Genomic DNA, 23,687 nt, shown 5'->3' with positions numbered 1-23,687 from the left:
CCAAACATTATTAGTTCATGTACAAAAATTAGTTCTTAAAAAAGGATGTTGGAAGTGCCAGATGCAAATTTCTTCTTCGGGCATATTTATTTTAGGTCTGAATAGACTTAATTTAAATATTTATGGACTCACAGTAAAATAAAATTTGAGTCTGGTGGAGATCTGCCTGGGGGAAATTGGAAAATAAGGGTGTTTGGCTGGAGGAGTCCCACTGGAACCTTAGAGAATGTGAGTTTTAGAATTAGTTGAGAATTCGTCAATACTATTTAATCAGAAAGTGCTACTTTGTCAAAAGTTCTTTCACTTTTCTGCAAGAACTTATAAGTTTCAATAAAACTTTCACTGGGAAGATTACTCAGGTCCAGGATGGAATATCGGGGGGACGGACCCACGATAGCTTTGGTTCTCAAACTGTGAGAAAGTGGGTTGCTACCCTGTTTTAATGGGGTCTCCAGGACTGGCTCAGACTTGTTAGGGCTGAGGCCAAGGCCAGAGCCCAAGGGCTTCAGCCCTGGGTGGCAGGACTCAGGTTACGGGCCCCCTGCCTGGGGCTGAAGCCCTTGGGCTTTGGCCCTCCTCCCCACCTAGGATGGTGGGGCTTGGGCTTTGGCCCTGCCACCCAGGGCAGCTGGGCTCAGGCTTCGGTCCCCTCTCCTGGGATCATGTAATAATTTTTGTCTTCAGAAGAGGGGCACGGTGCAATGAAGTTTGAGAACCCCTGCCCTGGCCAGCACCCAGGGTCATAGCTGGTAAGGGAGCTGAGGCCTACCCCGTCTCTGCCCCGTCTGGAGGAGGAGGGAATGTATGGGGAGCTGGATGGGGTGTGTGTCTGTCTCATTAACTATAAAGGATATAGTAAAATGACAGATATCAGTGAGGACAGATGTAGCATTAAACAATTTTGCCAAAAATACTGATGGTATTGTCAACTATGAGAGGAAATCAACAATTGCATACTACCTGAACAAATCACAGAAGTATTTAAAAAGAGAGGCTTATCTCATAAAATGTAGTGCTTTATTTCAACCTGTGTCAACATAACCACAGTTGCTTGATAAGAGCAATTGGATGTTGTCCGTAGAATTTTAGAAATGTAGGCGCGGAAAGGACTTTGATAAGTCATCTAGTCCAGTCACCTGCACTGAGGCAGGACTAAGTATTGTTGGAACCTGTCTAACAGGTGTTTGTCTAACCTGGTCTTAGAAACCTCCAATGATGGAGATTCCACATCCTCCCTAGGTAATTTGTTCCAGTGCTTAACTGCCCTTACAGATAGGAATTTTTTCCTAATGTCTAATCTAAATCTTCCTTGCTGCAATTTACGTGTCCTATCCGTAGTGTATTTAAAAATACATGACAACCTTTTTTCTTCATTTCTACTTTCTGTGATTCAGTTACTTTAGTTATTTTGCTTGTGATTTCATATTTCGAATGAAAGATACTGTATCTGCACAAGCAGCAAAGAATTCTGTGGCACCTTATAGACTAACAGACGTTTTGCAGCATGAGCTTTCGTGGGTGAATACCCACTTCTTCGGATGTATCTGCACAGTTTATCTTGCATATTCGTGTAACAGAGCAAAGATTCACAATATTCTGTTTATTTTTCTTTTTTTTATTTCAATCTTGGGGTTTGAAAGATGTGATCATCAGCTTCATTGTAGAAAAAAATGTTTTTGGTACCAATTCACTATAAAAATTAGTCTTAAGTAGCCACTATTTAACAGCTATTTTTCAGTTTCACAAACCACGCATGTGGTCACTTTAGTGTCACACTTTTTGTTAACTGATGATAAGATATGACCTTTATGGTTAAAATGTGCTTTTATAAAAACAAAATTCATGAAAACTGGCTTCCATATCTGTCTAAAGAGGCTGCATTCATATAGTGTTGTTCTGTATTAAAACTGTAAAAAATAAAAATAAAAAAGTGCTATTTTTTGTAAAAATGTTGCATCATTTCTTTGGGGCACATAATTCCTTGGGGTGTCCCCATCCAGGTTCCAGCCCCACTCCATGATCTTGATCTGAAGACTCTTACCTTTCTTCCCCTTGTTTCGGGCCTCTTCCTCCCCCCTTTCTGGGGCTATGTTATGATTCAGGCAGGCTTCCACAGTCTACCAGCTGTTCTGGTTCCCATCCCAAGGAGCCTCTTTCCTAACTTGATGCTCCCCTGTAGTTCTCCTTTCAAGGCTGCCTCCCCTCTCTCCTCCTGGGAGTCACCTAGCAGCTAGGTTTTATCAAGTTAAGGAGGTAGCTACCTGATTAACATCTGGCCCCATTTCCCAGCAGATCGGCTGCTCCCTTGAATAACTATTTCCTTAAAGGTACTATGTCGAGGAACAGGGTTTGGCTGGCCCTGGGGGAAGGCAACTGTGTGACCATATACAACTTCCAACAAACTCACGTAGCATTCTGGTACATGTACTACAGTATGGGAATTTTGGGGATTTTTACTGCTACTTAGTTTTCAAGAGTGAAGATCAATAGTGCTTATGCTTGAAGGAGAAAGAGAGGCTATTTGACCATAATTGTTTTTTATGTAGATTCACACTCCTGACTCTCCCTGTCCTCTTTGGAGTCTTTAATTCAAATTCTGAGGACATGGCTCAAGAAAACATTTAAGCACACGCTTGAATCCGAGTGACTTAAATGGAAATTAAGCACATGCTTAAATGCTGCCATGAATAGAGTTGTTTTCCTGAACTGGGACCTGCAAAATGAAAAATAGATTGTGTTTGTGGGTCATGGCTCATTATAAGCCCAAACAACTGGTGCTGCAAGAACGTGTGTAGCCCCAACAGACATTCTTGGCAAAAGAGTTCTAGTTGGATGCCCCTGGGTGCCCATTGCAAGGATTAATCTATCCTGATAATCTTCTTGAACTGGAGTTATGGGTAGGTCATCTTTCTTTTAGCTTTTATCAAATCTTTTATTTACAGTAAGTCATTTCTTAAGTTATAAAAGGCCAGAGAGGAAAAAATAAAATTTAGAAGTGTTTCTAGAACACTAGTGTTTCTCATTCTGTTTTTTGTTTTTTTGTGTTTTTAAATAGGCACTACGCCTCCTGGAACACAGGTGAGTAAAAACCAAGGCTTCAGAAACTTAATAGAAGTACAATGACTATAAGTCCAAGTATGGACATTTAAAGGAAAAACCTTATTTGATTTCCCCCCTCCCCAATGTTATTTTTACTCTCTAACTTACATGTTACTTATGCACTCATTATAAATCAGTTTACATGCTTAAGGATCAATATTTTTTTCTATTAGACTACCAGTCTTTGACTAGTGTTTGAAAACTTGAATTGCCCCCGAAGTATTTGTATTAGTTTGTCAACCAAACGCTCTTGCCATTCAATATTTAGACCTGAATGCCAGGTGTGTTGAGCTGTCTTTGCTCCCATGGAGTTTTCTGATTAGAACAGAAGAACGGTCATACTGGATCAGACCAAAGGTCCATCTAGCCCAGTATCCTGTCTTCTGACAGTGGCCAATGCCAGGTGCCCCAGAGGGAATGAACAGGTAATCACCCAGTGATCCATCCCCTGTCGCCCATTCCTAGCTTCTGGCAAACAGAGGCCAAGGACACCATCCCTGCCCATCCTGGTAATAGCCATCGATGGACCTATCCTCCATTAACTTATCTAGTTCTTTTTTGAACCTGGTTATAGTCTTGACCTTCACAACATCCTCTGGCAAAGAGTTCCACAGGTTGACTGTGTGTTGCGTGAAAAATACTTCCTTTTGTTCTTTTTAAACCTGCTGCATGTTAATTTCATTTGGTGACCCCTAGTTCTTGTGTTATGAGGAGTAAATAACACTTCCTTATTTACTTTCTCCACACCAGTCATGATTTTATAGACCTCAATCATATCCCCCCTTAGTCATCTCTTTTCTAAGCTGAAAAGTCCCAGTTTTACTAATTTCTCTTGGACTTTTAGGAGAGTGTTTTTCTAGTTCTCAAGACAGCAATCATTAAAATATATAAAAAACAAAGGAAAATAAGATTGCGATAAAAAAAATATAATATTTTTAGGTCTTGGAAAATTGTAATGATTTTTAAACTCTGGTATCTTGTGAATTTTGAGGACTGAAATACAGACTCAACCGTAGCCAGTTATGCTTTTGCAAAGCTGGGTAGCATTTTGAGATATGGAACCTTAAAACAGGCACACAGTTCCTTAGCGTAGTGTAGTATTTTTGTGCTCGTGAAGACTGGAAATTACTCCTTATTTTTAAATCCCCAAATATCTTGTTGATTTAGTTAAATTTAAAAAGGAGAAATTTTCACGTCTGTTTAGTGTTCATGAAACTTTTGTATTGTTAGCTCTGAAGTGTGTGGTCTGTATCAACAGAACAGTATAGCACAATGTAGTCTTCACAGTGCCCTGACACAAACATGTTCAGAATGAGAGAGCACTTCAGGTTTCATGACTATATTCAGTCCTTGGTAACTCAGCTGAGATTAGCAACAAGGATCTTCATTAGTGCCAATTACTATAATGGTTTGTCATAAGGGATAGAAAACGTTTTTCCAATGAGTGGTCAGAGTCTACTAATCCGGAAGGCCCGTGTACCAGTCCATCAGTGTTTCTAGTCCTAACTGGCTCTTTGATCTTAAAGTGTGTGGGTCAGCTAACTCATAACAATCTATTTTGCAATATTGAATTAAAGTGTTTTTTTTTCCCATGCGCTAATAAAAATAAAAATGTTAATATTTGTATCTCTGATACTATTTCTTCTCCATGCAAAATCTTCAGAAGGTATTTGGACCCTACATTTTTCTTGACATTTTGAGTAATTCCTGTTCCCATGTTCAGGAGAAGTTACCACACAGTACAATAACTTAATACGAGCAAATATTGGTGTGGAGGGTGGGAAGTCTGATATCTCATGGATAGAGCCCTTCCAAATTCACGGCAATGGAAAAATGCATCACGGTCCTTGAAATCTGGTCTCCCCCCGTGAAATCTGCTATTTTGTGTGCTTTTACCCTATACTATACAGATTTCACAGGGGAGACAGCGTTTCTCAAATTGGAGTCCTTACCCAAAAGGGATTTGTGGGGTGGGAGGGGGGTGTCACAAGGTTATTTTAGGGAGATTGTGGTATTGCCACCCTTACTTCTGCACTGCCTTCAAAACTGGACAGCTGGAGAGCGGTGGATGTTGGTCGGGCACCCAGCTGTGAAGGCAGTACCCCGCTGCCAGCAGCAGCACAGAAGTAAGGGTATCAGTACTGCAACACCCCTCCCCCCAAAAAAAACCCCTCCTTTTTGCGTCAGGACCCCTACAATTACAACCCTGTGAGATTTCAGATTTAAATAGCTAAAATCATGAAATTTATTATTTTAAAAATCCTATGACTGTGGAATTGACCAACATGGACTGTGAATTTGGTAGGACCACCACTGCTATAAACAAATATCTGTACACCAGTGGATTCAGCCTTTTCAGCAGGATTAGTGTGGCACCAGTTCATAACTTAATATAACAATTCCCAGTCTTGGATCATTGTAACTTTCAGTCCTTAGTGATGTACATAGGTGTCACCTAGGAAGTAATTTGAAACTTTGAACTTATTTCATGTAGCACGCTAAACTGCCACCGTATGGAAATGATTTTCAGTCATTATCAACTTCAGTTGCATTTAAAGTTGCATTTAAAAGTGACCTAGACATCCTGTGTGTGTGCGCATGTATGTCAATCAGTCATTGCCTTCTTGGAGTAGTATTGTATTGTAAGTTTTCCTTTTTGATTCTTCATTCTACTTTAAAATCATTTACTGTAAACAGGAAATTTGTACATCTGAATCAGTTTTAGGTGGTTGTTTTTAGGTTTTTTTTATTATTTTTTTTTGGCTACTGTTCTGTGTTTAAAAATTCATATTGGATATATTTAAAATACGTTGATTTTTTTTTAATTTAAACAAAAGAACTCAATACTCTTCGTTTTTTCCCCCTTCAGATCACACATCAAATAGTTTGCGCAGCCCAGCAAACCACCACAACCAACAGTTCTATAAATGAAGATCCTTCTAAACAGGTTTCATGAGTTTCTACTTGTATTTAACTTTTCTAGAGTTTTTTTTTATAGCATTCCATAATCACATTTTATTGCTTCTCATTGATGGTTTGTTTTATTTTTCCTAGAAGTCTATGTGGACTGAACATAAATCACCAGATGGAAGAACTTATTATTATAATACTGAAACAAAACAATCTACATGGGAGAAGCCAGATGATCTCAAAACACCTGCTGAGGTAAACCAAGTTAATAGAAAGATATGGAACAAGTGACTTAAAATGAGTTCAGTGTACTGTCCAAGAGACGTGCATTAGAATTTTTATTTCAATGTAATTTACAACTGTAAACACCCCCACTCCAAAAAAACCAAATGTTTATTAATTCTAGATAACTGTCTATAACTGAGTTGGATGGATTCTTCAAGATACTCATTGATGTGCTTTTGAGCTCACAATGTGACATCAGGTTTACATTTTGCTGCTTTTCTTCAGGAAATATTTTCATTGTATGCATTGCAATATGTTTTAAGTTGATTTTAGGCTTATTTTTGGGTTGTTCTTAGGATATTTTAGTAGTTTTGAAACATTATAATAAGATTTTTAACAAACGTTTTTGCTCTCCGTTAGCAATTGTTATCTAAATGCCCTTGGAAAGAGTACAAATCTGACTCTGGAAAGCCTTATTACTACAATTCCCAAACTAAGGAATCACGCTGGGCAAAACCCAAAGAGCTTGAAGATCTTGAAGGTAACAGTAATGGAAACTAAGCATTTTGTGTATAATGTAAATGTTATTTCTACATGAATTATGGCACTGTTAGTTTAGTGTAGGAATAGTTCTTCCTATTAAAAATTAAATACTGAAATAAAAAAGAGATTTTGGAGCTTTGCCCCAATAATATAAAATTATAACTGAACAGAACTGGTCTGTCTTATTTTAACATTGATCAGAGTCTCAAAGATTAAACTTAATTCAATGTCATCCCATTCAGTGGATTTGAAATAAAAATGGTGTTAGCTATCTTAGTTGAAAATCAAAATTATGCATGAAGCTGTGTTTGTAAATGGTGTTGATAATCTGTTTTCCCAACTGCCCCCGCCAACCATTGCTTCAATATATTATTGTTGGGAAAAGCTAATTTATCAAAGTCAAAACCAGCATACCTCCCAAAGTGCATGTGTGTAAAGCTTTATTTTGAGATTATCAGGGAGATGTTGGGGGGAGAAAACCACCAACATCTTTTATTTGCATAAGATCATATTATGACACACACAAATATAAATCTAGGTCTCATTTGGATTTCTTCTTGCTGTTACACAAAGGTAACATCATAGTTTGTTCTGGTGGAGTGTAATGCTGCATTAAGTGTTTACTTTGGATGGGGTATGGTCAGTATTCTTGGTAAAATTATTTTACGGAAGCTAAGGTAATAGAATAGTACAAATGGGGAGAGTTGGGGGTGAGGGTGGGAGGAATTCCAAAAATTAGAGAAGCAGCACTAGTAATTAAAAACTAGATAGAAAAAGATTACTGAAACGGAAAGATGCAGTTGAGTAAATCCTATTTGTCTGTATTGAAAGTAGCATTGTTGCCTGATGAAACTGAAAATATTTACTTCAATTTGAACAAAAAAGAAAAAGTAGTAGTTGCAGAAGGCTGTTCAGTAAGATTTTCTGTGTTTTGGTGGTTCTAGAATTTCATTTTAATCAATCTATCTTTTAAATTATTGAAACAAGAATACTAACATCATAAATATCAACAATAAAATAATAGCTTGATCTATTTTTGTATACCAGACCAATTTCTTTAAAAATTATATATATTTATATAAAATAAATATAATATCAGTAAGTTTTCTTTTCCAAACATAAGTGTCTTGTGAACAGTTGCATTTTGAATAAACATTTTCTTCTTTTGCCCCTATAGCGATGATTAAAGCTGAAGAAAACAGGTATGTTTCTAAAAATACTATTTTTATTAAATTGATAGTATCAATGACTATTTTTTTCTTAAACTGAAATAACTCTGACCTCTTGAAATAAACTTCTATCTTGCTTTCAATCTCTAAAGTGTTTTAATACCTGATTACCGAAGTATATTTTCATTATTTAATTTTAGAAGTGCTTTTAATTTAAAAATATTTGAACTTCAGTCCCTGTATTTCTGTTAAGCTGTACAGTTCTTAAAAAAACAAAAAACAATTCCCCACTTTTGAAATTGTTTTAGATCTTTTTTTTGTGTGAGATATAATACTTTTTGTAAGGTAGGCCTAAAACTCTCAGTGATGTCCTTAGAACTGTATTTAAAGTGTAATATTTTCCTTTAAGGTTAATTGAACTTACATGACTATAAAACTCTTATTTTGATTTTCTTATTTCATGTATTCAGCAGTAAACCAGAAGAATCAACTCCAACATCTTCTGCTCCAGCTGTTGCAACAGAAATTACAGATACCGTTACTGCCACAGCTGCCGCTGCCGCCACCACCACCGCCGCCACCACTACCACCAGTGATGTTGAAACTGCCGTGGCTGCTACTGCAGCCACTGCCATTCCTGCTGTAGCAGCAGCTCCTGAAGCTGAAGCTTCTACAGTAGCTGCTGTTGTAGAAAATGAAAGTACAGTAACTACAACAGCTGAGGAACAAGTGCAGCAAACTACTACCACCACCACCACCGCCGCCGCCGCTACCACAACCATTGTCACCCCTGTTGTACAAGAGCAGAATGCAGAAGTTGTCACTACCACTGTAGAGGAAACTTCTAAACAGGAGGCTTCAGTGGAGTAAGTAAAATCCAATAATTTGGCTTGGACTTCAGCTCCTTAATCCGAGGCTTTTTAGTGTTGAGAGTTGTGGGATTGTAGTTATATTGGAGGTGGCTAAACTTTTTGTTCAGATTTTTTTCAAAAGAAAAAAGAGACTGGAGCAAAGCTAGTGGAGAGAAACGGTTAAGAAAAAAACACCAGGGAAGAAGGCATTTTAAATTATTTTTTAAAAGCCTCCTCATATCTTTCTCATGTCCTCCATTTATTTGCCAAATTGAATTGGGTATTGTTGGGACCCATAACTTTTTGAATTTTATTTTAGGAAGATAAAGAAATGTTAGATTGCCACTCTGAAAAGTGAATTAGACTCTTTCTTTTAAGTATTTGAGAATTTTAGCAGGCAGCATCACCCTGAAACATCTAGTTGCTTGTCTGTAATTTAGAATCTACATTTTTTAAAATACAAAACGAAGAAAAAACATGTAGCCCACTCTGAATAGGCTGTTGTCCTTAACTAAAAAATCCAAATCAAATAAACCCACCAAAGTTGGTATCATACCTTCCCAACTTACTGCAACTACTCTACACCTTCCATCCCTCACCAAAAGCCTGTAAAAACAGACAAGTTTTGTAGTGTACTTTGAAGGTCAGTAGTTTTAGGCAAGGTTAGGAGTAATTGCAAAGTCAAGGCTCTTTCACAATTAATGCCCTATTTTCCTCTCTCTCTCCCTCTCACTTAAATCAAGGGGGAGATAATTTGAGCAGGCATTTGATTGCAGTAGTGGCACCACTATTGCAAAGAGAGAGGTATTTTTAAAATGACTTGTTCAGATAGTCTGTTTCTCAGTTTTTCCCCCACAACGTGTATCATTTTATTTTAGACTAGCAAATTATTATTTTTATATCAAGTATCAATTTCCATCTTATTAAATTATATATTTGAAAAATATTTCTCAAGAAATGTCTGTTAATTGGACATCTCTTAAATTGATAATGACTCTTTTTTAGATTTAACTGAAAAATGGTGTATTTACCTAAAGTATGTAATATTTTGTCTTTAATCCTTAGTGTTGCTCCCAAAAAAGAGGAAGAGGACACCCAGCCAGTTAAAAAAACATATACATGGAATACGAAAGAAGAAGCAAAGCAAGCATTTAAAGAACTGTTGAAAGAAAAGGTTTTTTAAATTGAGTCAACTACTCTTTAAACTCTTCTGAATTATTTGCCTGAGAAATTACTGATTTATTTTTTTAAAAGATTGACTTTTTCATACTGGAGTAAACAAGGACAAAAAATGTTATAGAGGAAGTGTACTTGTTTAGGCAATTGTCTTATATGTTGCCTATGCTTTTTAAAAATATATTTGTGTGTAGTCAGGGGGCTCACAGCTCTTCTCCTTCCTATGTTTTTCCCTAGTATAATGCAATTTTAAACTCATGATTTTGTCCAAAATCTAGAAATTGATGATTTTTAATTGCCATATGAAGATATGGCAGAAAATTATAAAGATGCCAACTGACAAAGGCAAAACCTGTCACTATGTTTAACAGCAGATGTTTGAACAAGAGTGACTTTCACATTAAAATACATTTATCGTCAACAAAAATCCATTTCCTTTTTCCTTCATCTTACTACAATTACTAAAGCCACGTGTGTTTAGACAGGTTCTCTTTTACGATCCATCCTTTGTGAAGTCATAATTCTGTTATATTCCACATTGTTATTGAAATTACAGTAAATGTTATAAACGCATTATTACTTCACTGCAGGATCAAAAATATGGAGCCTTTGACATGCTTTCTGAATTTCCTACCATTGTTCAAAAGGTGGAGGATGTGGTGAGAGAAGAATGATGCTAATGCTCAATTTCCCTCTGAGTCTATTTATTGATGGATGCTTTCTGTAGTGTGCCCGACACTCTAGTGTCCAAATGGAGTAGAAGAGTGCCTGAAAGAGAATCAAACCGTAGAAATAGTGATGATGATCCTACAAGTGCCCTGTATCTCTCTCTCACCGACTAACTTATGAAAACATCACCTTTATTTTTACTAACATACTGTACATAGTTATTATGAAAGGGGAATAGTGTATCTTTGTACAGCTCTCCTGTTAACATCAGTGAGAAGTCTGCTGTGCCTCACCAAACATATGAAATACGTCAATCTAGTCTAACAGTATTTCCAAAGAAGCCATATCACCATAGTATGTTGGTACCTAATCTAGTGGTTACATTATTGATTTAATGTCTTCACAGCGTGTACCATCCAATGCCTCATGGGAGCAAGCTATGAAAATGATCATTAATGATCCTAGATACAGGTACTGCTTCCTCTCTTCTCTTTAATCTACTTTGTCACAGACATAATGTGTATATATTTTGCCCTCATCAGTGTCATATTTGAGCACTGAAATAGGATTTGATCAAATACCGACAGTTCCTACACCAAGCCAATTTTTTTTTTTTTGTCTGACCTCTTATTAAAGTAGCAAAATACCTTGGGAGCTGAATATGTTCACCAATGAACAATGGAATGGTACATGGTCTTAAAGCAAAGATGTATTAGCAGTCGTAACTAGAGTTAAACTAATAGATGGTCTTTACATTTTTAAAAATCTTCCCTGAAATAGGGGTTTATGTTTGTTATAATGGAGACGCTGAGAACTTTTTGGGCCATATTTTCAAAAGAGCTCATTGCTCTAATTGGGAGCTGTTGGGTGCTGAACAGACTTGAAAATTTGGATCTATATTTAATGTCCAAAATGCAGCCTGAAAGTAAGATCTCTTATGAGGCTATTTGGTAGTATGTTATAAGAAAAGTTACTTTGACTTAATAGACATTATTTAAAGACATGAAAGCAAATACAATAGCCTGAGTATTAATTTAGTTCTGTAATGTAGGCTTCACTTTGTTTCACCACACTTCTATTAACATTAGTGTTTGTATTTTATTCTGTGTGTAAATAAATTTGCATTATTACTTCTATTTTCTAATTCCCATTTTGTGTACTTAGTCTTGTTTTTCTTGCTGTTCAGTGCATTGGCAAAGTTGAGTGAAAAAAAGCAAGCCTTTAATGCTTACAAGGTCCAGACGGAGAAAGAAGAAAAAGAAGAAGCAAGATCAAAATACAAAGAAGCTAAAGAATCCTTTCAACGTTTTCTTGAAAACCATGAAAAGATGACATCTACAACAAGATACAAGTAAGATCAACTTAATGTACCACAATGACCCATCACCGTTTCAAGTTCAACCTTAAATTTACTTGGCTTGGTCTCTGGTGAACATGAACCTTTTGTATAACATTTCATCTTTGAAAAATCTAAAGGCTTGTCTACACTTAAAGCACTACAGTGAAGACGCTACCTATGCTTCTCCTGTCAGCACAGGTAATCCACCTCCCCATGAGGTGGTAGCTAGGTCAACAGGAGAATTTTCCTGTTGACCTAGCACTGTCTACACCGGTGGTTAGGTTAGTTTAACTGTGTCATTCAGGAGTGGATTTTTTGCATCCCGAGTGACATAGTTATACCGACCTAATTATCTGTTGTAGGACCAGGTCTTTAGACTACAGTATGATGGGGCATAAGTGGAGCTGATAGCATTTGAGTTCAAGTATCTAGAAATGAAGGTAGTACGTTATGCCATATTTTTATTTAAAAATAAACACAATCTTTCCTATAATCTTCCTGTTTCCCAGTATGGTGCTGTTGTGTTAAATTTCATTTTTTGTTCAAGAAAACAGTAGAATACTTAGAGCACGTCTGCACAACCACTTGTGCAACACTCCAGCAGGCCACACAGTAACTGTCCATGCGGACCCTGCTACTGCATTCTAAAAGTTCCCTAGTGCACACTGACATGCAGTGCTCACTTTTAGTGCACAGCAGTAGGGTCCATACGGACACTTGGAGCACGGCATGTGTTAGCACTGTAGATTTATACTCCATTTTGCCACTCATTAAGCTTTGGTGCAGAAATGCCCTTAATGACCTTATCCATATCACCTGGCTGATAACTGGAATGAGCCAGACAAGTTACAGTTCTTTTCTCACAATAATGAAAGAAATATATAATAGGAATAAAACTGAGGTTAGTTACATTGTTTTTTAACTACTTGGCAGTGCCATGTAAGAATTAATGTCATTACTATCAATATAAAAACATAGCATTACAGAAATTAAAGAAAAGGAGTACTTGTGGCACCTTAGAGACTAGCAAATTTTTTCAACATACACTTTCATGGGCAACAGCTCACTTCTTCGGATACATAGAAATTAAAGAGTTATGTCAAAGGAGAACCGTTATTTTTCTGACCTACAGAGTGGGAGTTCAGAGTGGGAAAAATTCTTTGTCATATATAAATTGTAAAACTAATCTGAAAATAGTTTCTGATCCCAGTTACCATTGCTGGTATTCCTGATGCTACAAATGATGAAGTTTCATGAGCAGTAAGTTCAGTGCAGAAGATTGCAAACAACTTTCTTTATGCTGGTTTGTTGCAGAATATTTTAGTATTTAATTTTTAAAATAATATGTAGATCACTGACAAACTGCTGTCTTATAAACAGATCCTTTGTAAGGGTTGTTCCCCATGAAATGAATTGATTCTATAATCCCAGTTAGTTTGTTTTTGTAGACCACTTTGAAGTTATCAGCAAAAGATTTAGAGCAGATTAATGGATTTTTTTTTCATATGGAGCTAATTTTTGTGTCGTTAGCCTTTACAGTGTTCCTTTTAACAATGAAAGCAATAAACTTTAGCTTTGATTCAAAATGTAAATTGTAGTCTTACCTCATGCATTCTGAGATGCAGAGGGTTGTCAGTATAGGAGGCCCTGGTTGTGAACTTACTTCTTCTGGTATATTGTCAGATCGAAAGATTTAGCCATTTTGGCATGATACAAGGCTAAATCCTTTTTTTTTTTTTTTTTTAAAGCCAACCCTTTGCCTAATCCAAAGCATGTCTTTTTATTTTTTCTTAAGATCAACTTTGTTTATAAAGCTTCTTTTCCTACACGATGCTCCTTAGATGTCACAACTACCTATTATTAAAATATATAAATTTGCAATAAAATTGTATTGGTGGAGAATCACAAGATAGCATGAAACCTGTTGTCACCCTTAATGTTTTTAATCTTTGATTTATTCTTTTTTAGTGTTCTAATTCACCCTGTCCATAAAGCTGCTGTTTGAACTCTATTAATTTGTATGTTGTCTGAGATTAACGATTTTTGCATGACGATAGAGTGCACAGTGCATTTGTATTTTTGCAACAGTAAGAGTGCTTACTTGCATTTTTTTTCTTAAAGTAAATATCCATGTAGGCAAAGCAAAAAACTGGTGCTGGTCCTTTTTCTAAAATGTAAAAGCGGAAACCAGCAGACAGAGTTTAAGGAGGTGGGGGTGGAAAACTATTCCTACTCACCTCTTCTGAGTGGGTAGCCTTACTTGGTAAACTTCCGCATTATTTTCTGATGCATTTTCAGCTAAGCGTTATTATCTGATAGTACTCACATCCTAATCATTGCTGGTAACTTTTTTCTAGCCTATGAATTAGTCTTATTTTTTGTGACAGTAGTTATGAACATGAATTTATTCTTATCTCTTCAGCAAAGAAAGCTGTGTGTTGGTATTCCTTTTCCAGTTGATTTTATGGGTTGATATGTGAATCTTGGTTTAGTATTCACATAAAACAGTTGGCACCAGGATCAATGTGTGGAGTACAGTTTTTATAAAGCATTTTAGAGTGCAAAGCAAAATCATTGCTGAATCCTATGGCACTATTAACTTGTTCTAATTAAACACTTACTTCAATCCCAAAGGCTTTCTTTACTTCTGACTTTTTACTTAGGTGAACATATTTGCTTGAGCAGTAAATAAAAGTTAGTAGACCACTAAAAAACTTGAAAGTCTTCCAGTGGTGTGGGTGTTACACTGGCTTGTTTCACTAGGAATTGTAAGAATAAAAATACAAAATCTAACTCCACTACCCCTCACTCTGTTGCACCAGGTTGTTAATAGGAACAATTAAAATCTGAGAAATAGATGTCTCAAATTTTGGAGCCTTTTCAGGACTTTGTGTTCTGAAGATTCTAAGTGTGTGTATGTTAAAAGTAGTTTCTAGCTCTGCTAGTTGTGAAGATAGTGGGATTTGGTTAAGTGTAAAAATGTGTACTTTACACAGGAGCATAGTACCAAAAGAGATCAGTACTCATCCTGTTTATTCCCATGTACTGATAACTTTGAATCCAAAATACATATTTTAAGGCTAGAAGGCACCCTTGGAGTCTCTAATCTGACCTCCTGTATATTATGAATTAAAATTGAATTGAAATGGTGTGTGTGTGTGTGTGAGTGACTAGTAAGATTCTAAATTTAATTGGGATTTGTATATTGTGCCTGTCAGTCTTTTAGGCTTCTAATCAATATTACCATATAACCCCCTGCCGCGCCCCACCCCCCCAAAAAAAACCCTCAACTAACTAGTCATCCACACTTTAGCTTCTTTCAGTGCTGCCACACACTGCTACTGGTAAAACAGGTGACTCTTGTATTCAGTTCTGAGGGTCACCAAATCCAGGCTGTAGCAGACCAAGGCCTGGTGTGCATATAAAGTTGCAGTAGTTTAACTAAAGGTGCAGTGTTGTATCAATTGAGTTAAAACAGTGCAACTTTTGTGTATGGCTATTCTCTTATATCGTTTTAAATATGGCTTACATCTGTTTAACAGGGGCACTCTTAATCAATGTAAGGGTACGTCTACACTACGGGACTATTCCGAATTTGCATAAACCGGTTTTGTAAAACAGATTGTATAAAATCGAGTGCGCGCGGCCACACTAAACACATTAAATCGGTGGTGTGCGTCCACGGTCCGAGGCTAGCATCGACTTCTGGAGCGTTGCACTGTGGGTAGCTATTCCGTAGCTATCCCATAGTTCCCGCAGCCTCCCCCGCCCCTTGGAATTTCCGGGTTGAGATCCCAGTGCCTGATGGGGCAAAAATCATTGTCGCGGGTGGTTCTGGGTAAATGTCGTCAGTCACTCCTTCCTCTGGGAAAGCAACGGCAGACAAGCATTTCGCAGCTTTTTTCCCTGGATTGCCCTGGCAGATGCCATAGCATGGCAATCATGGAGCCTGTTTTGCCTTTTGTGACTGTCACCATATGTGTACTAGATGCCGCTCACAGAGGCGATTCAGCAGCGCTACACAGCAGCATGCTTTTGCTTTTGCATGACAGCAGAGATGGTTACCAGCCATATTGCACCATCTACCATACCATAAATTGGTAATAAGATGATCGTGGCTACCAGTCCTTTTGCACTGCACCATTTGCTGCTGTCATAAGTGCCCCTGGCTGAGATCAGCCGGGGGCGCAAAAGCCAAAATTGGGAATGACTCCCTGAGTCAATCCTTCCTTTTTGGTATCTAAAAATAGAATCAGTCCTGCCTAGAATATGGGCAAGTGTACTAGAGAACCACACTATATCATAACCAGAGAGCACAGCTGCTCTGTGTCAGATCCTGCAGAAATTATGAGCTGTATGCTATTCACAGGGGGTGCTCCTGCAACAACCCCACCTGTTCATTCTGTTCTTCCCCCAGCCTTCCTGGGCTACCATAGCATTGTCCCCCCACTTGTGTGATGATACAGTGACTTGTTAGTGAGAAATGAGTGGAAGGCAGCCTCCAGCTGCTATGATAGTCCAGACAGGACATTAAGCAGTGTGTAGGAGAGGAGCCCAGCATCCCACTCCTAGTCCAGGGGCAACTGAATCTTTTCTTTACACATGAAGGGTGGGGCCTGATGGAGCTCAGCCCCCAGTTGCTATGATGAGGATGGTAACCAGCCATATTGCACCATCTACCAGGAAAAATTAGGGGCAGGCACCCTTGATCGACCTAACGGATGCTAGTCTGCATGGTTACCAGTCCTTTTGCACTGCCCCATGTGCCAATAGGCTGATGATGACAATGGATATCAGTCTTATTGTACCATCAGCCACCCATGGCAGGGGGGGAGCAAGGATGTTGGTGTTGAGTGCTGCAGCATCGTGTCTATCTGCAGCATTCAGTAAAGATAGGGTGACATGTAAAAGAGTCAAGAGAGGATTGTTTTCCCTTTCACTTCTGGGAGTGGGTGGGGGAGTGCGTAAATTGCCGAGCTATGCCCTGACCCACCGCGGACACTGTGTTTGACCCTAGAAGCATTTGGAGCTCAGCCAAGAATGCAAATACTTTTCAGAGACTGCAGGAACTGTGGGATAGCTTGAGTCCTCCAGTCCATGAGCGTCCATTTGATTCTTTGGCTTTCCATTACGCTTGTCACGCAGCAGTGCGCTGAGCCCCTGCTATGGCGTCTGTCTGGAGATTTTTAAAAAATGATTTTGAATTTCGTCTTCTGTAACGGAGCGCTGATAGAACAGATTTGCCTGCCCTTACAGCAATCACATCCGCATGGTCCATGCTGGAGCTCTTTCTTTATTTTGATTTTTAACTGCATCACCACACGTGCTGATCGGAGCTCCACGCTGGGCAAACAGGAAATATTCAAAAGTTCGCGGGGCTTTTCCTGTCTACCTGGCCACTGCATCCGAGTTCAGATTGCTGTCCAGAGCGGTCAGTGGTGCACTGTGGGATACCACCCGGAGGCCAATACCGTCGATCTGCGGCCACACTAACCCTAATCCGATATGGTAATACTGATATTAGCGCTACTCCTCTCGTTAGGGAGGAGTACAGAAACCGGTTTAAAGTGCCCTTTATACCGATATAAATGGCCTCTCAGTGTGGACGGGTGTGGCGTTAAATCGGTTTTACGCCTAGTGTAGACCAGGCCTCAGTGTCAACCACAAAGTTGCACCAGTTTAACTTTATCTGGAAGTCAATAATTGGGAGCCATTGCAAGTGATGTAGCATGTTACATGTACATGTAGCATGTAGGTGTTAAGGGCTGCACCTGGGTGCCCAAACAGAGTCATCCAGGGTCAAGCCATTACCACTAGTCCCAGATCATTTTGCAGCAAACCCCCCGCCCCCGTATTTAAAAAGGGTTCTAGAGGTGATCCTGGCAATTACAGACTGGTAAGTCTAACGTCAGTACTGGGCAAATTAGTTGAAACAATAGTAAAGAATAAAATTGTCAGACACAGAAAAGAACATAAATTTGGGGGCAAAAGTCAACATGGTTCTGTTAAGGGAAATCATGTCTTATTAATCTATTAGAGTTCTTTGAATGGATCAACAAACGTGGACAGCGGGATCCAGTGGACAGTGTACTTAGATTTCCAGAAAGCCTTTGACAAGGTCCCTCACTGAAGGCTCTAACATAAATTAAGTTGTCATGGGATAAGAGGGAAGGTCCTTTAATGGACTGAAAACTGGTTAAAAGACAGGGAACAAAGGGTAGGAATAAATGGTAAATTCTCAGAATGGAGAGGGGTAACTAGCGGTGTTCCCCAAGGATCAGTCCTAGGACCAATCCTATTCAACTTATTCATAAATGATCTGGAGAAAGGGGTAAACAGTGAGGTGGCAAAGTTTGCAGATAATACTAAACTGCTCAAGATAGTTAAGACCAAAGCAGACTGTGAAGAACTTCAAAAAGATCTCACAAAACTAAGTGATTGGACAACAAAATGGCAAATGAAATTTAATGTGGATAAATGTAAAGTAATGCACATTGGAAAAAATAACCGCAACTATACATACAATATGATGGGGACTAATTTAGCTACAACTAATCAGGAAAAAGATCTTGGAGTCATCGTAGGAAGTAAATAAACCTGTTTGGAGTAATATGTATCATTTGACCCAAAGAGAGACTTTCACCTAAATGTTTCCAGCCAAAATGTGAAGCTTTGTGTAGAGACTACCACCGCTACATTTAAATCAGTATGTGCCAATAAGTGAGTTTATGTATCTCTTTTTGGTGGGTTTTTTTTATATACAGAAAAGCTGAACAAATGTTTGGTGAGATGGAGGTCTGGAATGCAATATCAGAACGTGATCGTCTTGAAATTTATGAAGATGTCTTGTTCTTTCTGTCTAAAAAAGAAAAGGTAATTATTTTTCTTCTAGTTTTCAAGATTTATCTCAGAGAAAACAATTTAACCTGAACTTATTGAAGAAAGTAAAGAATTTGGTAGATTGTTTTGAGTCTAACTTTTCTCTTGCTAGTGACTTAAGAAACCCCATCTAGAACTGTTTTTCATTGTACAGTATGTAATTATCACTTCCCTGAAATAGGCTTGCTGACTGAAAGTCTATTAACTTCATTTTCCCACAAAGAACAATCTGTCAATGTGGATATTGCATAAATTTATATAATGGCTTTTGTTCTAAAGTGCTTTATCATACTCTATACTACATATTGAAAGAAATTATGGGCCAGAGCCTCATCTGGTATAAATCTGCATGTTTCCATTTACATAGCTGAAAATCTGATTTTATATATATAGTATGTAGCACCTGTTCAACTGTGCATACTAACCCTGCACAACATTTTAAGGCACAAACTGAAGAACAACGTATGTAGTATAAAAATGTAAGGAGAATTTAGATAGAAATTTCCCTAAAATAGCATTGGTCTCTAACTCCAGGGTTAAGGTTCGTATTCTTGCAAAAAAATTATCAGGCTTTTTGCTGATTATATGTGATGAGAAGCTAAGTTTTAGGTTTCCTCTGCAAAGCAGCTCCTCCCCCAACACAGTGAGCCCCATGGTTCTGCACTAATTCTTTACGCTCTTACAGTATGTCTACACAGCAGCTGCAAGATACCCATTTCCTAACTCTGCTCAAGGTAGCATGCTAAGTATAGCAACATAGCCACCGTGGCTCAGGCTAGCCACCCAAGTATGTACCGCAGTGATCAGTTGGGATTGTATTCAGGTAGCTAGACCAAGCTGCTGCTTGTGCTGTCATGTCCACACTGCTGTTTTTAGCATGTTAGCTCGAGTAGAGCTAACGAATTTATTTCAACCTGAGCTGGGAATTCACTGCCCAGCTGCTGTGTAAATATACACTTAGGACAGTGGTCCCCAAACTTTTGAGGGTTGTGCCCCCTCTGACCCCATCCCTCCTCCCCTCCCCCCCCCCCAAGTTGGGGCTGTGGATCGGGGGGTGGAGCAGGGGTGGCGTGGACAGGGGTAAGGGGTCCAAGGCTGGGGGTGGGCCCAGGAGTGGGGCTGGAGATGGAGCTGCAGCCAGTGGCCAAGGCTGGGGGCAGGAGAGAGCAGAGACGCAGCCTGGCCCTGGTGGGGGTCAGCAGCTGGGCCCATGGCCAGGTGTGGCTCTGCTTCCGGGCTGGGAATGGAGTCGAAGCCAGGGGCTGAGAGAACGGGCAGGGCTTGGAGTGGAGCTGTAGCTGGGCTTTGGGGGGGACTGGCAGCCAGGTGGCAGCCAGATGTGGAACCAGAATGTGGGAGGGGGCGGGGCCAGAACAGATCTGGGGCCACAGCAGGGCTGGGTGGTGCTCCCTTCCCACCTCCTGGATGTTCCTCAACGCTCCCCCAGAGGGGTGTGCCCCACAGTTTGGGGACCTCTGCCTTAGGGTCTGTCTACATAGCTCAAGTAAGCTAGGCCACATGAGCTAACTTGGGTTAAAATAGTAATGAAAACACAGCGATTTGGCTTTTAACTCATCAAATTCAATCTCAAATTCCCCATAGGCTTTAATTTGAGCTGCTAATCTGATTTTTAAAAGCAGCGTTGCTATGTTTTCGCTGCTATTTTAACCTGAGTTAGCTGTTGCGGGTTAGCTAACCTGAGATAAGAACATTTTGTGTGTGTGAGTCCATCCCTGCCTTAAAGAAGCGTGCCTTCACTGTATCATCAGTAGTCTGGAAGGTCTGGTGTCTCTAGCCCAGAGGCAGTCTGCATGGTAGAGCTGCCATGGACCCTAGAAGCCCAGGCAGCTGCTGATTGAAATTGATGTGAATCTTGCCAATTTCACTGCTGCCATTCATTGAATCAGAAAAAAGGGCAAATTTTGAAATACTGAAATTTCCTGTGAAACTGAGTTTTGGCCAGCTCTAAATGTGATAAGATTATGGGCAAGGTGGTATGGCCATGGATTCAAGTGACTTTAAAATCTATATAGATTATTTACTGTTTGTGTGTCCAAAATTTGTCATTTTCTTTGTATATAATCAGAGGGTGATACTTGATCTTATCTTATGTGGTACTTTAGGAAAATTAATGCATGGCTGATTGATTGATTTTTGCCCTGACTACTCACTTTAGGAGCAGGCCAAGCAGTTACGAAAGAGGAATTGGGAGGCTTTGAAAAACATATTGGACAACATGGCTAATGTAACATACTCTACCACATGGTCGGAGGCCCAACAGTATCTGATGGACAATCCTACATTTGCGGAGGATGAAGAACTTCAGAGTAAGAGGCTGAGGGGAAGTGGGAATCTTTTGAAGAGGACGTGGAACTGGTTTAGTGATGATTATAAATAGTTCGGGTTTTTTTTGGCGGGGGGGTTGGCCAATTCAGCGACTGCTAAATAATGCCAGCTGCCAGCAACTTATGTGAAATCCTAGAATCATAGGACTGGAAGGGACCTCAGGAGGTCATCTAGTCCATTCCCCTGTACTCGTGTCAGGACTAAGTATTATCTAGACCATTCCTGACAGGTGTTTGTCTAACTTGCTCTTAAAAATCTCCAATGATGGAGATTCCACAACCTCCCTAGGCAATTTATTCCAGTTCTTAACCACCCTGACAGGAAGTTTTTCCTAATGTCCAAACTAAACCTCCCTTGCTGCAATTTAAGCCCATTGCTTCTTGTCCTATCCTCAGAGGTTAAGAAGAACAACTTTTCTCCCTCTGCCTTGTAACAACCTTTTATGTACTTGAAAACTGTTATCATGTCCCCTCTCAGTCTTCTCTTTTCTAGACTAAGAAAACCCATTTTTCCATCTTCCCTCATAGGTCATGTTTTCTAGACCTTCAATCATTTTTGTTGCTCTTCTCTGGACTTTCCCCAATTTGTCCACATTTTTCCTGAAATGTGGCATCCAGAACTGGACACACTACTCCAGTTGAGGCCTAATCAGCACGGAGTAGAGCAGAAGAATTGCGTCTCGTGTCTTGCTTACAATACTCCTGCTAATACATCCCAGAATGATGTTTGCTTTTTTTGCAACAATGTTACACTGTTGACTCATTTGGTTTATGGTCCACTATGACCCCCAGATCCCTTTCCGCAGTACTCCTTCCTAGGCCGTCATTTCACATTTTGTAGATGTGCAACTGATTGTTCCTTCCTAACTGGAGTACTTTGCATTTGTCCTTACTGAATTTCATCCTATTTACTTCAGACCATTTCTCCAGTTTGTCCAGATCATTTTGAATTTTAATCCTATCCTCCAAAGCGCTTGCACCCCCTCCCAGCTTGGTATTGTCCGCAAACTTTATAAGTGTACTTGCTATACTAATCTCTAAATCACTGATGAAGATATTGAATCAAACCAGACTCAGAACTGATCCCTGTGGGACCCCACTCATTATGCCCTTCCAGCATGACTGTGAACCACTGATAACTAGTCTCTTGGAACGGTCTTCCAACCAGTTTTGCACCTACCTGATAGTAGCTCCATCTAGGTTGTATTTTCCTGGTTTGTTTATGAGAAGGTCATGTGAGACCATATCGAAAGCTTTACTAAAGTCAAGATACAGTACGTCTACCGCTTTCCCCCTATCCACAAGTCTTGTTACCTTGTACGAAAGCTATCAGGTTGGTTTGACACGATTTGTTCTTAACAAATCCCTGCTGACTATTACTTATTATCTTCTAGATCAGGGGTCCCCAATGTGGTGCCTGCGGGCGCCATGGCGCCTGCCGGGTCATCTAAGTGCACCCGCGTACTGTCCAGTGGACGAGCATCCGCCGAAATGCCGCTGGCAAGCTGCGTCATCCAGAGGCATTGCTGCCGAAATGCTGCTGATTTTCAGCGGTATTTCAGTGGTGACCCCTCTGGATGATACTGCTTGTCGGCGGAATTTCGGCGGATGCTCGTCCACCGCCACAGTCCTCCGTGGCTTGTCGTCTGGTGTCCGCCAAACGAAAAAGGTTGGGGACCACTGTTGTAGATGTTTGCAAATTGATTGCTTAATTATTTGCTCCATTATCTTTCTGGGTACAGAAGTTAAGCTGACTGGTCTGTAATTCCCTGGGTTGTCTTTATTTCCCTTTTTATAGATTGGCGCTATATGTGCCCTTTTCAGTCTTCTGGAATCTCACCTGTCTTCCATGCCTTTTCAAATAAAATTGCTAATGGCTTAGATATCTCCTCAGTCAGCTCCTTGAGTATTCCAGGATGCATTTCATCAGGCCCTGGTGATTTCTGTTCAGTTCAGATAGTGTTTTGGGAAGTGGATACCTAATGTTATGAATAATCTTTTTTGTAATCTCAGTAGAAAGGCACTGGAGACCAAATCATCCTCTTCCCTGCTAGGTTGTTCTCCGCTCTGGGATTTGGAGCTGTAGTTGACAATGAATACCAAGTATAGCAGCCACGTCCTATACCTTGCCTTCAAGTAGACCAGGGTGAGATCATGTCTTATGTCTTTCTAGAAAGTGTGGTCTATGCCTCATTCTCCAACTCCTAGTGCAGACACAATATAAAGTGTAGGAAGGTAATTTACTGTCCACAACAAAGCAAATCCTGGCCTCCTTATGAAGACTGAGTTGGTCCCATATTAGAGAGACAACGTGGGTGAGGTAATATCTTTTATTGGATCAACTTCTGTTGGTGAGAGACGCAAGCTTTTGAGCCACCCGGATCTCTTCTTTAGGTCTTCTTTGTGGCTTGGAAGCTTGTCTCTCTCACAAACGGAAGTTGGTCCAATAAAAGATATTACCTCACCCACCTTGTGTCTCTCG

At 39.5% G+C, this 23,687-nt stretch overlaps 1 protein-coding gene across 4 annotated transcripts in view; it reads left to right on the top strand.

Annotated features, from left to right (window-relative positions):
- PRPF40A (pre-mRNA processing factor 40 homolog A) overlaps positions 1–23,687 on the top strand; it is a 52,495-nt gene that overhangs the window by 11,437 nt on the left and 17,371 nt on the right. For 3 of the 4 annotated variants that reach the window (XM_045031957.1, XM_045031956.1, XM_045031955.1), the window contains exons 5-15: positions 3,056–3,078; positions 5,969–6,046; positions 6,154–6,264; positions 6,655–6,775; positions 7,955–7,979; positions 8,417–8,812; positions 9,863–9,971; positions 11,049–11,113; positions 11,829–11,993; positions 18,746–18,854; positions 21,037–21,187. In XM_045031957.1, the coding sequence (XP_044887892.1) occupies positions 3,056–3,078; positions 5,969–6,046; positions 6,154–6,264; positions 6,655–6,775; positions 7,955–7,979; positions 8,417–8,812; positions 9,863–9,971; positions 11,049–11,113; positions 11,829–11,993; positions 18,746–18,854; positions 21,037–21,187 (1,353 nt within the window). The remainder of the gene's footprint in view (positions 1–3,055; positions 3,079–5,968; positions 6,047–6,153; positions 6,265–6,654; positions 6,776–7,954; positions 7,980–8,416; positions 8,813–9,862; positions 9,972–11,048; positions 11,114–11,828; positions 11,994–18,745; positions 18,855–21,036; positions 21,188–23,687) is intronic. The other variant, XM_045031954.1, reaches the window with a different exon arrangement.

Source organism: Mauremys mutica, chromosome 10 (genome assembly GCF_020497125.1).
Source record: "Mauremys mutica isolate MM-2020 ecotype Southern chromosome 10, ASM2049712v1, whole genome shotgun sequence".
Taxonomy (NCBI): Eukaryota; Metazoa; Chordata; order Testudines; family Geoemydidae; genus Mauremys; species Mauremys mutica.
The sequence above is the reverse complement of the archived record's forward strand: the minus strand, read 5'-3'. Positions and strand labels throughout refer to the sequence as shown.